The sequence below is a fragment of the Leucoraja erinacea genome, chromosome 1 (assembly GCF_028641065.1).
Source record: "Leucoraja erinacea ecotype New England chromosome 1, Leri_hhj_1, whole genome shotgun sequence".
Taxonomy (NCBI): domain Eukaryota; kingdom Metazoa; phylum Chordata; class Chondrichthyes; order Rajiformes; family Rajidae; genus Leucoraja; species Leucoraja erinaceus.
The window spans coordinates 35131873-35149476 of NC_073377.1; the positions used below are offsets into that span (position 1 = coordinate 35131873).

The 17604-nt window shown below is 44.8% G+C and overlaps 3 protein-coding genes across 4 annotated transcripts in view; 1 reads left to right on the plus strand and 2 right to left on the minus strand.

The window, feature by feature from the left end:
• LOC129695589 (kinesin-like protein KIF24) overlaps window positions 1-3922 on the minus strand; it is a 79769-nt gene extending 75847 nt beyond the window's left edge. Inside the window, exon 1 of one of the 2 annotated variants that reach the window (XM_055632679.1) lies at window positions 3794-3922. The gene's annotated coding sequence lies outside the window, so the exon portion shown is untranslated. The remainder of the gene's footprint in view (window positions 1-3793) is intronic. The other variant, XM_055632688.1, reaches the window with a different exon arrangement.
• A 221-nt stretch (window positions 3923-4143) lies between these two features.
• Window positions 4144-12085, plus strand: nudt2 (nudix (nucleoside diphosphate linked moiety X)-type motif 2). The gene is made up of 2 exons (XM_055632710.1): window positions 4144-4583; window positions 11717-12085. Exons 1-2 carry the CDS (start codon window positions 4463-4465, stop codon window positions 12040-12042), a joined length of 447 nt encoding a protein of 148 aa, XP_055488685.1. The 5' UTR covers window positions 4144-4462; the 3' UTR covers window positions 12043-12085.
• Window positions 12086-14169: 2084 nt separating this feature from the next.
• LOC129695597 (uncharacterized) overlaps window positions 14170-17604 on the minus strand; it is a 51507-nt gene continuing 48072 nt past the window's right edge. The window contains exon 5 of the mRNA XM_055632697.1: window positions 14170-14907. Within this exon, the coding sequence (XP_055488672.1) occupies window positions 14742-14907 (166 nt within the window). The 3' untranslated portion in view covers window positions 14170-14741. The remainder of the gene's footprint in view (window positions 14908-17604) is intronic.

Below are 17604 nucleotides of genomic sequence, written 5' to 3' on the forward strand. Positions count from 1 at the left end.
CAAAATGGTGCGCTCGCAGCAAAGGAGTACTAAGTAAACTGGCAAAAAATCGTTGCGCTATCACGTACTGTTTTTGCGCAAATAGAAAGACCGCGCAAACTGGAAAATAACAAGATCAGAGCTTTAATCATGTATAGAATGGGCTAATTAGGGATCGGTAGCATGGCTTCATCCGCAGGTCTTACAGACGATTGAATTTTTGGAGGAGGTGAGAAAGGTGATTGATGAGGGTAGAGCAGTGGATGTTATACATGGATTATTGAGCAATGAGGAATTTGATAAAGTCTCTCATGTCACAAAAATGGTGCTGAAGTGTGGCAATATTTTGCAAACAGCACAACAGGAGAGGATCAAATACAACAGTTCTGAACTTCTACAGATAAAGGAAACACCACAAATCAGCATTGTAACGGACAAACCACTAGTCCATTAAAATCCATTTGCTCTATTGGATCTACCAATGGCAATGGTGTTGCCATTGTTCCACCAGATGGTGCTTCGATGGCAGCCTCGACTACAATCTGTCTGTCCTTTTCGTCTTTTTTTTTTGTTAGTTTTAGTGTGTTTTTAAAGTTTGTATTAATGTTCTCTGGTTTGTTTATTGTGCGGGGTGGGCGGGGGAAACTTTTTTTCAATCTGTTACCTTGCCAGAGATGCAATTATTTTCCATATCGTATCTCTGGTCGTTCTGCGGCCTAACATCATGGAGCTGGAGGCTTTGCTCTGGACTGACTTTGAGCCCCACCGCGGAGGCGTGATCTTGCCATCTGAGCCAATGTCTTGCCTGGGATCGACGCTCAACCGCAGCCCGCGGATTTTAACATCAAGGAGCTCACAATCTCGGGTTGAGACCGACGTCGGGATGCTCCAAAAGCCGCAAGACGTTCGACCAGCCCCAATCCGGGGTAGATCGCCCGGCGCGGGGGAGTGGATTCCCCCCAATACAGGAATTTAATCGCCCCGACGAGGAAGGCCCGCCACCGGTTACGGGAGTAAGCCCCCGTCAACGGAAGGTTAGAGGCCCCCGACCGCTGGAGGACAAATAAGGGAGAGATTGAACTATTTTTCGCCTTCCAGGAATACAGAGGAGTCACTGTGGTGGATGTTCATGTTAAAATTTATTTTATGTGTTCTGTTGCTTTTTATTGATATGACTGTACGGCAAATGAAATTCCTCGTATGTTGCAAAACATACTTGGCAAATAAAATATGATTATGATTATATGAACTGCAAGGTAATGGGAGCGGAATCCCCAACATCATGGAGGATCACACTTACAGTGAATACAGTGCCTGTAAACGCCGGAGAGGCCTCTATTGTTCACTGAAATGTGGCCAACAGAGCAGCCTGCAAGAAGGACTAACACATGAAGGACAGCACAGAAAATAAGGGTGAGGACTTAACAGCAAGGCTGCTTAACCAAAGGGAAATGAGGGAACGCTGTGTGTTCTGTTCCAGAGACATGGCTCACCCCCAGCTCGCCAGACTCAGCCATCCAGCCCAAAGGCTTCTCTATTCATCGCATGAACTGAATAGTGGCTTCAGGGAAAAGGAGAAGCGTCTGCGTGATGGTAAACTCTTCATGGTGCTCAGACACAACGGTCCTGTCCAACTCCTGTTCTCTCAACCTGGAACATCTAGCAGTGAATTGCCACCTCTTTCACCTATGAGGCACGTGGATATGCAGGGATATGGATCACATGCAGGCAGAGGTTAATTTTAACTTGGCATCATGTTAGACAGGGACATTGTGAGCCAAAGGGCCTGTTCCTGTGATATACTGTTCTGTGTAGGAAAGAACTGCAGATGCTGGTTTAAATCGAAGGTAGACACAAAATGCTGGAGCAACTCAACGGGACAGGGAACATCTCTGGAGAGAAGGAACCGGTGACGTTTCGGGTCGAGACCCTTCTTAAGACTGAATATTTTGTTCTGGGTTGTATGCACTTTGGCTTTAACTATTTCCTCACTGCAATTCTAATATCTTGCATTAAAAATGTATTGTTATTATTTGTTATACTTTCCCCTATCTTTACATTATCTACATACCCCCTTTTTATATTTGAACTATTAAATTAAAATATAGTACAGCGATTCAAAATCCTAACCCAGGCTTTATCACCATTTGTGTTATATTATACTCCCATTATACTTTGTATGTGGCATGTGATAATCAAAATACCTAGTGCTTTTATTTGGTATATAATAAAAATATTGCAGTATCATACAAGATGATTACTGTACATAAAATGTGTTGACTGCATTTTATAAAACGGAATCACTTTTTACAGATTTACGTTTCTTAATTTACATTTATAGAAACATAGAAAAATACGTGCAGGAGAAGGCCATTCCGCTCTTTGAGCCAGATCAATACGATCATGGCTGATCATTTAAAATCAGTACCCGTTCCTGCTTTTTCCCCTTATCTCTTGATTAATTTAGCCCTCAGAGCTAAATTTAACTATCTCTTGAAAATATGTGATAATTCAAAGATAACATCTTGGAAGATAACTCCCAAATATCACAGTTCAATTTAGTTTAAATATTAAAGAGTCATAGGATGATACAGTGTGGAGACAGGCCCTTCGGCCCAACTCGTCCACACCAGCCAACAATGTCCCAGCTAACTAGTCGAACTTGCCTGCGCATGGTCCATATCCCGCCAAATCTGTCCTATCAATGTACCTGTTTAACTGTTTCTTCAACAATGGGATAGTCCCAGCCTCAACTATTCCCACTGGTAGCTTGTTCCATACACCCACCACCCTTTGTCTGAAAAGGTTACCCCTCAGATTCCTATTAAATCTTTTCCCCTTCACCTTGAAGGTATGTCCTCTGGTCCTCGATTCTCCTATTCTGGGCAAATGACTCTGTGCATAGAAACATAGAAAATAGGTGCAGGAGTAGGCCAATCGGCCCTTCGAGCCTGCACCGCCATTCAAATATGATCGTGGCTGATCATCCAACTCAGTATCTACCTGATCTATTCCTCTCATGATTGTGTACACCTCTATGAGATCTCCCCTCATGCTCCTATGCTCCATGGAATAAAGACCCAGTCTACACAACCTCTCCCAATAGCTCACACCCTCTAGTCCGGGCAACATCCTCGTAAATCTTTTCTGAACCATTTCAAACTTGACAATATCTTTCCTATAACATGGTGCCCAGAATTGAACACAATATTCTAAATGCGGTCTCACCAACGTCTTATACAACTGCAAAGAGGAATAGTGAGTAAACAGTTTGTTCGGTACTGTTTTGTGTATCAACTTTATTCAATGCATATTCACACTTTAACCAGCTTGATCACCTAATCTGTTTAAGAAGGAACAGCAGATGCTGGAAAATCGAAGGTAGACAAAAGTGCTGGAGAAACTCAGCGGGTGCAGCAGCATCTATGGAGCGAAGGAAATGGGCAACGTTTCGGGCCGAAACCCTTCTTCATCCAATCTTATGTTTATATTATTTTGAGTGCACGATCAAGAATGTTTTATTGTCATGTTCTGAAATGGAGCAATTAAATTCTTACTTGCAGCAGCAGCAGCATAACACATTTGCAAACACATCACTCAACAGGTAATATGATAAACAAACAAATAAAATAAGTTAAATAAATAAAAACTTTAAAAAAACATACAATATATTTACATTGAGATATAAATAAGCAGGGTTAAAAGATAACAATGACATAACAATGACACTGGAAAGTTCCTTCAACTATAATTTGAGACTGATAATATCATAGCTATCAAAGTTAACTCAGTGCCTTCAGCGTGCACGACATACCGGCCTTGCTGCAGCCTCTCATCCTGCCTTGTCCCGCCGGAGTCAGGGCGCCACTGAAACCCATGGCAACGCCGCAGACCGTTTCAAAGCCACGCACCCAGCGCCCGCGCTACCTGCCCGCGCACTCACTGGCCAATCCGCAGCGAGAGCGGCGATGCCGAACGCCCCTTGTAACCAATCAACGCGAAGTGATCGGCGGACGTCTGATCTTCAGCCAATCACGTTGCCCGACAGCGCCGGCCAATCAGAGCATTGATAACATAATGGGCCTGGACCGGCGATAATGTCCGTGTGAAGAAGGTTCTCGACCCGAAGCGTCGCCCATTCCTTCTCTCCACAGATGCTGCTGCTGCTGCTGCTGCCTGTCCCGCTGAGCTACTACACCATTTTGTGTCTACCTTCCTTTTTGCAAAGACTGTGAGCGTTTGGGAAAGTGGGCCAATGGTGCCCTGAAGGAGAAAGATATCCGTAGACCAGAGGCTTTATAGTCACTACCCAGGATAAAGTTCAGTGTTGGCGAGTATACTAGGATGCTAACTTTGAATACAATAATTTCCGTTGCATCCGCATCGTGACTCCAAGTGGAGGGTTGAATCTGTCGTTCATTGGTCGCTGCCGCTGCTAATCACCCAACGCTTCCCGCGTGTTCGAGGAGATCCGGCATCAGTCATGACTCTCAGGGCCTGTGGATTGATCATTTTCAGGAGGTTATACGCTTCCAAACTCGAAGCAATCGAGTTCCTACTCTTGCAAACTTCTTACGGTCAGCATCACTGGACGCCTCCTAAAGGTGAGAGTCCTGTGTGTTAGGGTAGGCGGCGCGACTCTCGTCAGCAGCGGCCTCTGCAGCCCGTGCGCGTTTTTATTATTTTCTGTCTCAAGAGTCAATTTAATTGTCATTTGGACCCCTGGAGGTCCAAACGAAATGCCGTTTCTGCAGCCATACATTACACACAAATAGACCCCAGACACAACATAATTACATTTTACATAAACATCCATCACATCGCTGTGATGGAAGGCCAAAAAAACTTATCTCTCCACTGCACTCTCCCCCCCCCCCCCCCCCCCCCCCCCCCCCCCCCCCCCCCCCCCCCCCGATGTCAGAGTCAAAGTCAAAGCCCCCGGCTGGCGATGGCGATTGTCCCGCGGCCATTGAAGCCACGCCGGGTGGTGCAGGGTCGCACACCGGGTCTTGATGTTGGAGCCCCCCGTGTGCGCTCGCAGAGTCCCGCGGCCATTCCAGCCGCGCGGGGCAGTGGTGTCAGGCCCCGCTCCAGGAGCTCTTCAACCCCGCAACACGGGCGGGAGAATTCGCCGTTGCAGGAGCCCCGAAAAGCGGTCTCCCTCCAGTGATCCGCGGGCTCCCGGTGCCGCAGACCCGCAGTAGCAGCCTTCGCATCAGCAGCAGCAGCGGCAGCAGCAGCAGCAGCGCTCCTCCACCGCTCCACCTGCTCCGGTCTCGGCCAGCTCCGTGACGGCAACGGTGAGTCGGCACCAGAGTCCCCGGCTTCTTCCCGTTGGAGGCCGCTCCTCGTTGCGGCCTCAACGACACCTGAGACCCGACGAGAAAAGGTCGGGTCTCCAGTGCAGGGAGAGATTCAAAAGTTTCCCCCACCCCCCCACACACACACACCCCAACATAAAATAACAAAAACTACATAAAAACACAGACAAAAAATAATAAAACGCGGACAGGCTGCAGAGGCCGCTGCTGGCCAGAGCCGCGCCGCCTACCTTTCTTCATCTATGTTTCTATGGAGTTTTTGTTATTTTTTTGTTGGGGTGGGGGGGGGTGGTGGGGGTGGTTTGGAAGGGGAAACTTTTAAATCTCTCCCTGCACGGGAGACCGACCTTTTCTTGTCGAGTCTCCGTTATCGAGGAGCGGCCTCCAACAGGAAGAGACCGGGGACTCTGGTGCCGACGACTCACCGTCACTGTCGCGGAGCTGGCCGAGTCCGGAGCGGTGGAGTAGCGCTGCTGCGGCCCGACCTCCGGAGATTCGGAGGCTTCAACTGAAGGTCTGGTGGACGGCGGCACCGGGAGGTGAATGGTATGTTAGCATTCATAGCAAAAGGGTTTGAGTATAGGAGTAGGGAGGTTCTACTGCAGTTGCACAGGGTCTTGGTGAGACCACACCTGGAGTATTGCGTACAGTTTTGGTCTCCTAATCTGAGGAAGGACATTCTTGCCATAGAGGGAGTACAGAGAAGGTTCACCAGACTGATTCCTGGGATGACAGGACTTTCATATGAAGAAAGACTGGATAGACTCGGTTTGTACTCGCTAGAATTTAGAAGATTGAGGGGGGGATCTTATAGAAACTTACAAAATTCTTAAGGGGTTGGACAGGCTAGATGCAGGAAGATAGTTCCCGATGTTGCGGAAGTCCAGAACGAGGGGGCAGTGTTTAAGGATAAGGGGGAAATCTTTTAGGACCGAGATGGGGGAAATCTTTTAGGACCGAGATGAGAAAAACATTTTTCACACAGAGGGGTGAATCTGTGGAATTCTCTGCCACAGAAGGTAGTCGAGGCCAGTTCATTGGCTATATTTAAGAGGGAGTTAGAGGTGGCACTTGTGGCAAAAGGGATCAGGGGGTATGGAGAGAAGGCAGGTACAGGATACTGAGTTGGATGATCAGCCATGATCATATTGAATGGCCGTGCAGGCTCGAAGGGCCGAATGGCAAATTCCTGCACCTATTTTCTATGTTTCTATAAGAGATAGTAGAATTGGAGTTTGAGGCTGGAGCCAGATGGGGATTTTGGGAGCTTGGTGAGAGGGGAAGCATAGGTGAACAGGGAGAAGAAACCTAGGTAGTAGACAGGTGGACAAAAATGCTGGAGAAACAGCGGGCGAGGCAGCATCTATGGAGAGAAGGAATAGGCGATGTTTCGGGTGCGTTTGGGAGCAGAGGACTAGAGTGCGAGTTACCTGAAATTGGAAAAATTCAATGCTTATACAGTTGGGTTGTAAACTACCCAAATGGAATATGAAATATTGTTCTTCCAATTTGCGTTTGGCCTCACTATCACAATGGAGAAGGCCGAGGGCAAATGGTTTGGTGGAAGTGAAAGAGAGTTATAAAGATATGTGATCGGCTTGTACACGCTGGAATTCAGAAGATTGAGGGGGGGTCTTATAGAAACGTACAAAATTCTTAAGTGGTTGGACAGGCTAGATGCAGGAAGATTATGCCCGATGTTGGGGAAGTCCAGAACTAGGGGTCACAGTTTAAGGATAAGAGGGAAGTATTTTAGGATAGAGACGAGAAAATCATTTTTTACACACAGTGGTGAATCTGTGGAATTCTCTGCCACAGAAGGTAGTTGAGGCCAGTTCATTGGCTATATTTAAGAGGGAGTTAGATGTGGCCCTTGTGGCTAAAGGGATCAGGGGGCATGGAGAGAAGGGATGGGATACTGAGTTGGATGAACAGCCATGATCATATCAAATGGCGGTGCTGGCTCGAAGGGCCGAATGGCCTACTCCTGCACCTATTTTCTATGTTTCTATGTAATCGGATGCTTTAGCTGGCCACTGCAGAAAGGCACAGGTGCTCTGCCAAATAGTCAACTAATCAAGCTTTGTTTTTCCAATGTACCCCATATTGAGGAGGGAGTGCAGGTGGATCTCTGTTTCACTTGGAAGGATTGTTTAGTTCCTTGCATAGCATCAAGAAAGAAGGGGAAGGGGCAGGTATTACAACTTGTGCTTGTTTGTTTTTTTTCTGCTGTTTGACCAAGGTTGTAAAGGCATGTGATAGGAGCTGAATTAGGCCATTAGTCTACTCTGCCATTCAATCATGGCTGATCTATCTCCCTCCTAACCCCATTCTCTTGCCTTCTTCCCATATCTCCTGACACCAGTCCTAATCAAGAATTTATCTCTGCCTAAAAAAATATCCATTGACTTGGCCTCCACAGCCTTCTGTGGCAATGAATTACACAGATTCACCACCCTCTGACTAATGAATTTCTTCCTCATCTCCTTCCCAAAGGGATATCCTTTCATTCTGAAGCTATGACCGCTAGTCTGAGACTCTCCCACTAGTGGAAACATCCTCTTCACGTCCACTCTATCCAAGCCTTTCACTAGTTGGTAAGTTTCAATGAGATGTGCTGAGTGATGCTCTGCCGAGAGCTTTTCAGCGTACTGCGTACTGCATCCAGATCCAGATCTTCTCCCCCCCCTCCCCCCTCATCTTTCTAAACTCCAGTGAGTACAGGCCCAGTGCTGTCAAAATGTGCATCATAAGTTAACCCACTTATTCCTGGGATCATTCTTGTAAACCTCTGGACCCTCTCCAGAGCCAGTACATCCTTCCTCAGATATGGTGCCCAAATTGCTCACAATACTCCAAATGCGGCCTGACCAGCGTCTTGTAGAGCCCCAGCATTACATCCCTGTTTTGTATGCTAGCCCTCTTGAAATAAATGCTAGCCTTGTGGAGACTTGAGATGCTCGATGACGTGCATCATCCCTATTTTGAATTGTTACATTCTAAGGATTTATAGAAGTCAGTTGTTATGTTTTCAGTTTTCTCAGATCTCTACATTCTTGAAGTGTTTTCTTGTTCATGTTCACGAGGTTAATTCCTGGGTTGGCGGGAATATCACATGTTGAGAGAATGGAGCGACTGGGCTTGGAAAACACTGGAATTTAGAAGGATGAGAGGGGATCCTATTGAAACATATAAGATTATTGAGGGATTGGACACGCTAGAGGCAGCAAACACGTTCCCAATGAAGGAGGAATCCAGAACCAGGAGCCACCGTTTAAGAATAAGGGGTAGGCAATTTAGAACAGAGATGAGGAAAAACGTTTTCACCCAGAGTTGTGAATCTGTAATTCTCAGCCTTGGAAGGCAGTGGAGGCCAATTCTCTGGATGCTTTCAAGAGAGTTAGATGGAGCTCTTAAAGGTAGCGGAGTCGAGGCATATGGGGAGAAGGCAGGAACGGGGTACTGATTGTGGATGATCAGCCATGATTACAGTGATTGGCAGTGCTGGCTCGAAGGGCCAAATGGCCTACTCCTGCACCTATTGTCTGTCTTTGCCCTGGGATATCTTGCCTTGACAGAGTGGAATGCTTGTCTTGGGTATCTGACATCAGACAAAGTTAAGTGACCTGTCCACCAGAACTGGTTGAGTATGATTGGACCCTTGCTGTTGGCCAGAGAGAAGATAATGACATTAGTTTTACCTGTTCTAACAATGGATGTTGGGGGAGGGGTGTGGGGTTTGCAGCAATTGCTTTCATGGTAATCCTCCAGCAATTTGTGGGGGCAACTGTAGATTGTCCATTACTCAAACACATATAGTAGAGGGCTCACTGCCGCTTGGTAGACCATGAACTTGTTTTTTGGTTTGGTCTTTATTAGCCAGAAAGCAAAGACTTTTACTTTTTAATAGATATTTACAAATTGCAGAATGAAAAAACATTAAAATTAGGTCAACACAGAAATAGAAAAACCATCACTTCCGCCTCGTCCGCTGAGTTTCTCCAGCATTTTTGTCTACCTTTGATTTTCCAGCATCTGCAGTTCCTTCTTAAACAAGATTTAAGAACATGTATTTATTATCCTACATACTGTAAAACTTTGAAAGAGTGTACAATCTTGATACCTTAATTGTGAATTTTGTTTATTAGGGCCAGTGAGTTCAAGCAACAGTTGCAGCTTTGTGTCATTCAACAAGATTCAATATTTAAATTAGGTTTTACTGGCCAGATGAGTGGCACATTGCTAATATACCTATCATAGAGTCACGGAGTGATACAGTGTGGAAACTGTCCCTTCAGCCCAACCAGTCCCACATGCCTGGGCTTAGTCCATATCCCTCCAAACCTGTCCTATCCATGTACCTGTCTAATTGTTTCTTAAATGATGGGATAGTCTCAACCTCAACTACCTCCTCTGGCAGCTTGTTCCATACAAACCAGCACCATTTGTGTGGAAAAACTTACCCCTCTGATTCCTATTAAATCTTTTCACCTTGAACCTATAGTCCACTGGTCTTTGATTCACATACTCTGGGCAAAAGACTGTGCATCATCAATTTGTTGAATAAGGTTCAATAATGCAACCCATGGAACTACAGAAAATCATCACTGACAGAAACTTCTGGATTTTAGTGTTAAATTGGTCGGACTAATTTCAGAAATCATTATTATATCCTATTTGGTACAGCACACAGTATAGCACTGAGTAGCAAAAGTACTCATCTTTGATATGCTCCTTCTGGTGGTAGCAAGTGGAACTGAACTGGATGCAGTATTCCAGATGTGCTCTCACCGGCAGCATACAGACTTATCTACCTTTTATACTTTGCAATGAAAGCATGTATTCCATTTATCTTTCTAGTTATTTGCTATACGTGAATGCTAATCTGTACTTTATGTCTGAGGGCAACCAGAAACCAAAGTATTGCTGCATTCCAATGAAACAGGATTCAGTTTTTCTATTCTTCCCACAAAAGTTGATAAGCTCCTGTTTCTCCATATTTGCCATCTGCCAACTCTCTTTACCCCTTTGGTTGATCCATTTTTGTGGCGTCTTTCACACAACTTGCTTTCCAACCTATCTTTGTTCTGTCAGCGCCAACACCATCAATCCCTTCACCCGTCATTATTATAATTTGTACATAGTTAAAGTTCCAGCACAAATCTTTGTTGCACCTCAATGGTTATTGTTTGCCAATCTGAAAATGATCAATTTTTTCTCCACTGAGTTTACCGCTGAAATCCTTGCCATTAAATCAGACCAGAGATTAGTAAAAATATGAATTTAGGTTCATTGACCTGTATTCTCATATTTAAAGTAGATGGAATAATTTATCTTGCTTGCTTTGCTTTCTGCTGTGAAGCTCGAGGTTTCTTCAATTGATTGATGAGACTCGCTATTCTTGTCCATGGACACCAATGATTCCCAGTAGATGGCACCAAATTCAAAGATATCAGATGATATGTATAATGTGGCGGCACCGGGTGGTGGGCCACGCGTTGTACGTAAACTTCGGCTCTTTGGGAGGGGGGGATCACGTGTCCTGGTGACGAGAGGTAGGGGTCACGGGTGCCCCTGGGGAGTATTTAAGGGTTAATCGTGTGTGCACGGTATTGGTGAGTGAGGAGAATTTGTGTAGTAATAAAGGACAAGAATTTCGGACAAACTTCGTGTCTGCCTCGTTCTTTAACGGACAACACCGCACCCGCTATAATCTTCACAATGTTGGTGGAAGTCCGGGGACATGTAAGTGTCACTCTTTCTTTCCAAACCATGAAAAATCTGAGCTATTGTAAGCTATCTGCAGAGATGTCTTCAGTGCTCAGTTTTGTTTATTTACATTTATCTCGTGCTTGGTTACTGAAACAAGTTTAAATTTATGTTGTCCTTTTGCTATTATATTCACGGGCATTATAACATTTGATGCTGAGCTTGAGAAACAGCACATCTTATAACTAAGCTACATTAAAAACCTCAGGATTCAACATTGAACCTATCAATTTCAAAGAACCAGCTTGTCGCAGAATTGTCCAGCTCCGAACAAAGGTGTTAACCTTTAATACTAGCTCTGTTTCCCTCATTACAGATGTCACGACCTGCTGAGCATTTCCAGAATTATTTGTTTTAATCTAAAATAAAATGAAGCTGGACACAAAATGCTGGAGTAAATCAGCAGGACAGGCAGCTTCTCTGGAGAAAAGGAATGGGTGACGTTTCGGGTCGAGGCCCTTCTCAGGTCTCGACCCGAAACTTTCCAGAGATGCTGCCTCTCCCACTGAGTTACTCCAGCATTTTGTGTCTACCTTCGATTTAAACCAGCATCTGCCGTCCTTTCTTACACATAAAATGAAGTTGTATTGATAAACAATTTGGTGTGCAGTGAGGACAAAGTGTAATATGTCTTGTTTCTTACATAGGGCATGTTGATCTGGGTGAGGATGACCTTCAAACGGCACTTCGCGAAACAGAAGAAGAAGCAGGACTAAAAAGCAAAGATTTCAATTTGCTTGAAGGCTACAAAAAAGAAATGAAATACAACGTGAGAAATGTACCCAAAATTGTTATCTTTTGGTTAGCAGAACTAAAGGACAGTAATGTAGAAATAAAGCTTTCGGATGAGCATCAGGCATTCCGCTGGTTAAATGTAGATGAGGCTTGTAAACTTGCTCAATATCAAGAAATGCAGGAAGCACTGAGAGAAGCTTACCAGTTCATCTGTGCCAAGACCAGTGAAAATAAATAAAAGACCTCGAGTTATTTTACTGCAGCTTTGCAGGCATTTCTTACTATTTTGTTACTTCATTCCAAAGTTACTTCAAGGCACCAGTACAATTTTACAGGTGTCACCAAATCTTCATTGTGTTGCTTAAGTTACTCTTCAAATCTTGACACGTAACAAGGGTGAGAGAAAGAAACAATCTTGCCAAATTTCCACATACATATTTCAACATGACTGTTGCTAAATGTGGACAGGAAACTAACTGGTGAATGTCTTCGGAAAGCGTTTGTCAGATTCATGAATTATATTTTATTAATACAACATCCTATCCTCTACATATTTTGTACTTCATATTCATTGCGGTCATCATTAGATGTGCAGACCTCTGGTGACAGTTCAGATGTCCGAGCCGTGGAAAAGTAACTTAAATGGGACAGTGTGGTTGGTATTAGTTTATTGTTGTCACGTGTACCAAAATAAATGGAAAAACCTGGTTTTGCGTGTCATCCTGGCAGATACATGAGTTCGACAGGTTAGAGCTTAGAAATAAATAAGTGTAGGAAGGAACTGCAAAAGCTGTTTAAACCAAACATAGACACAAAAAGCTGGAGTAATTCAGCGGGGTCAGGCAGCATCTCTGGAGAAAAGGAATAGGTAATGTTTTGGGTCAAGACACTTCTGATTGAGAATCAGGGGAAAGGGCAATGAGATATGGACGGTGATATAGAGCAAATGAATGAAAGATGTGCAAAAAGTAGCAATGATCAAGGAAAGGTGGAACCTACGATGGTCCATTGTTGGTTGTGGGCTAGGTGATGACGAGTTACACATACAGTGATACTCGACAGGTTAACAGTGAAACTAGTACGACGAGACTAGGGTGGGGAGCGCTCCATTTCGTTGGCCCACGGCAGCCTGAACTCGCGGTCTGCAGAGCTCTAGCTGGCGCGGCGTCTGCAGCCCGGGATCTCACGTTGGGGACCCGGGGGGAAGAAGAAGCTCCGAATGCCGGCCCGCAGCCAACTTCTACCGTGGGCGAGGTGGCGACTTATCATCAGGACCGGGATCCCTGGAGGGGAGCTTTATCCGCCCGCCTGCAGCCTGAAGCCACAGTCCCCGGTGGGGAGGAGCCGATTCTGTTACATGGACTTTTACTTTGTCCTTTTGCGAGACTGCTGCTGACAAATTCATTTCACTTGCACTTTATGTGCAATGTGACGAATAAAACCGTATCGTATTGTATTGTCTCTACCTTCAATTTAAACCAGCATCTGCAGTTCTTTCCTACACACATCACCATTTACTGTTGCAGAATTCATATTGTAAATTATATAGACATATTATTAATTTCTATAGACTAAATTCAGTTTTATTGCAAGACTTTACAGGAACAATATTTTTCAGTGTTAATCTGATCTATTTTATAAAAATGTAAAACAATTTTAGATTTCCATCTCAGCAATATGCTTAAAAGAACATAATTTTCTAATTTTGCATGACTGGTTTTCAACATTCCTTATAACATCTTTACATAAGATACCTAAAGTATAGCACAGTCTAGTGGGTAAGATCATCCCTTTGTTTAGAAGAAACTTTTTTTTACAAAAAAGGATTAAAAAAAAAAATACTTGTTTAGCAATTCAAATGTGTTAAAGATGTAAATGAATTCCTAGCCTCTCAAGAAAACTCGGCCTGTGTCACAGACCATTATCCGGGTGGAATTCATGGTTCAGCCATGTTCTGCGTAGCTGCTTCAGATAGAAACATAGAAAATAGGTGCAGGAGGAGGCCATTTGGTCCTTCGAGCCAGCTCCAAGAGAAGAGGATCCAATTTCTCACAATCCAAAACTGCAGGTGTTTACCTTTCATTTTTGAAAGGGATATGACCAAATATAGGGCAGAACTAAGTTCAGCTTTAATTTCTTTTTTTTCCTACTGGTTTTCACCACATGAATTACCACCTATGTTTGCTAATCCCATTATTAAAGTCATCTCTCACTATGATCTTTCTCAGCATAGGAAATAGGACATACAACTAGTGAAAGTACTTGCCTGTCTTGATTACCAAATGGAAAAACAAGCACATTAATTTGCTCTTCCCAACTTCCAAAGGCAAAGAAGTTGATGGAATAAATGATGTAGGTGAAAAGATATTAGAGAAACATTCAGGAACATAGAACAAGATAGTTTACACATTGAAACTGAGCATCCAAAATTCAGATGTATGCTATTTCTGGCCAGGGTGCAGTTATTGAAGCAGGTTCTAAATGTGCAAGGTCCCTCTGCAGATAAGGCCAGCATGTGGTCGTGAGAGCTGCTCGCAGGATGACGCTTCAGGTTATCTAAGTTTCTACTAAATGCCAATCCTCCTGAAATGAGTATTTTGTTGTTTATGATGGTGGTTACAGAGAACTATGTTTGCATATCTGTTATGTTGCTGCAAGAAAGAATTTCACTCTTCCGTTTCAGGACATATGACAATAAAACACTCTTGAAGGAAACGTGTAAACTGCAGCAAGTTTAAATGAACCCCCTGGGTTCCTGGGACACTGCACTCCAGAAAATGTTGGCAAACAAGTATTACCATTATACATCAGTTTGGATTATTTATTACATATAAGGCATAAGGCATTAGTATAAGGCATTACTCCATTGCTCCATCTGTCTCATTCAAATACATGCAATAACTATCTCTGATTCTAATTAAGCTAATAGTTATTATCTCAATTATGATCAAAAAGGGATGTTATCTTGCCATCTTTCCATTCAATCAGTATTTCTCCGTGTTTTAAAGATGGGGAACGAGAAACATCATGTTGGAGTTTGAGTCCAGTTGTCAAAGACGTTTTCTCATCTGAGTCAGCAACAATTCCAGCCTTTAATTTCTTTCTGTTTTGAAAGTCAAGAAATACATATTTAAAAGCATCAATGAAACATATGGATGGTGTTATGAACATTAAGTTCAACCATTGGTCTTAAAATCTATAATTAAACTGACAAATTCTGAAGATAAAAACAGGTTACCATCTTAATATTTATAATACAGGGCTGCCATCATTGGTTGAGAGTGAGAAATTGCAAGGGAGCGTAGTGACCGAGGGGGGGAGGGTGTGGGGGGTGTTCCCCCTCCCATAGTAGGCTCCGGAGGCGGCACCCGGTCCGCTCCTGGCTCCGGGCCGGGGTTTAAACTCCATGGGGTGTGGACAGAGCGGTTGACGGACATAGAGCCGCCGGAGCTGAGGGTGGGAGGTGTGTGCCGTGCCTCAGGGGGGGAAGGGGAAGGGGGGTTGGTGCTAGGACCACCGCCGTCGTGTCTCACCTATCACACCATCTGCATGGGAAAAAATAAACTACTTTTTTTCCCCCAAAATCATCCCGCAGTTTGATAGCCCTGCTTTAAACCAATCCCCTCTAGTGCTTGAATCACATATCCTGGGAAAAAGACTATGCATTCACCTGATATTCCCCTCATGGTTTTTACTCACCTCTAAAACAATTTTTGCTTTATTTTGAACTTTCAGCACCTGCAGATATTTGAGTGTGAGAAATGTTGTGATCAGCGTGAGAGCATGAGAAATTTGTGAAATGCGTGAGTCTCACGCTCAATGTGTGAGAGTTGGCAGTCCTGCTAATAATGCAAACATTTTATGCAAGTTCCAATTGTTTGGACAAAAATCACTTATTACTGTTTTATAACAGTTAAGTTACTTTAAGACCATTTCAAAAATGATGGCACTCAACAAACAATCAACTAACAAATTAAAGCAAACTAAAAAATAAATAACATGTTCCCTTTCCTGACTCGACCTCATAAGTACTTTAACGCTGTTAACAGAGCAAAGGGATATTAATCTCAAGAATCAAAATGGGGAAAATGGAGGCAATTTTGCTTATATGGTCATTCTAAGCCCATTCAGATTTGCATATAGTGAGAGTTATACAACATGTACATGGCTGGCCCAATTTGTCCATAATGATCGTTGGAATTCTGCGTGCCCAGGGACTGGCTGCCATTCCCAGATCAGCTCGCGTCCCAGGGACTGGCTGCAGTTCTCTGGTCAGCTCGCCTGCCCCGACCCTGGGAAAATGAATTGGGAAAAAAACGTGGTTTTTCAGGTTATGGGCCGGATTCAGCCCGTGTGCCGTAGGTTGCCGAACCCTGTCCTTGATGTTTGGCCTCATTGTGGTCCCCCCATGTTTTACAACTGATTCACCTGGTTAGTTCTATCTCCGGCTGCTTCATGTTGTTGGCAGTTGCACATCCAACCAAGAAAGAAGAGAAGAGAAGAGATGCGACGTCACTCACAGCTGCCAACTGACGCTCTTCCCCAGACTGCACAGATCGTTGTGATATGGCGCAAAGACACAAACTGGGCAGGGACTGAAGACAGCGTGAGAATTCTGTCATCAACGTGAGAATTGGCTGAAATGCGTGACTCTCACGCTCAAAGCGTGAGAGTTGGCAGCCCTGTCTAAGGCCAGGATGTGACAACAGACGCACAGGGAGACACATACACAAAGGAAGGCACACACACACATACGCGCGCACACACACACACACACACACACACACACACACACACACACACACAGACACAGGGAGACACACACACAGGGAGACAGACAGACACACACACATAGGGAGACAGACATACACACAGGGAGTCAGACACACACACACAGGGAGAGACACACACACATAGGAAGAGACACACACACAAACAGGGAGACAGACAGATACACACAGGGAGACAGACACACACACACACACAGAGGCACACGCACAAGGACACACAAAGGGACACACACACACAGGGAGACAGACACACACACACACACACACACATACGGAGGCACACGCACAGGGAGACACACACAGGGACACACACACACACAGGGAGACAGACACACACAGGGAGACACACACAGGGAAACAGACACACACACACACCTTTCCTCCCCCCTCCCTCTTTCCTCCCCTCCCTCTTTTTCCTCATGCTTCCTCTTTCTCCTTCCCTTCCTTCAATCCCTTACTCCATTCCCTCCCCCTGTCTCTCTTTGCCTCCATCCCTCACTTTTTTTTCTTTCTCTCTCTCTCTCTCTCTCCCCCCTCCATCTCTTTCCCCGGCCGCCCAATGGGGAGTCTGGCGGGCACGGTGTAGCGTGGATTGGCGGCGTTGGCGCTGCTGTGTGTGTTGAAGGGCAGGAGGGAGGGAGGGAGCAAGGTTGCCGCGGCAGCCGGAAGCGCAGCGCTCGCAGACGGCGCACAAAAGCGCTGGCACCCGCTGCCCGGGACCGACGCGCTTCCCCAATCCGTGCAGATAGATCGCTGTCATGTGGCGCAAACCTGAGACAAACTGTGCAGCAAAGATCCTATAGCTCTGCTACAGCTCCACTGTAGAATCTTTGCTGTGCAGGGACTGAATTCAGCGTGAGAATTATGTCTTCAGCGTGAGGGCGTGAGAATTGGCTGAAATGCGTGAGTGTCACGCTCAAAGCGTGAGAGTTGGCAGCCCTGAATAATAACACACCACATAATTGACCAAGAAGAGACCCGACCCAAAACATTGTTTATTCATGTTAAGG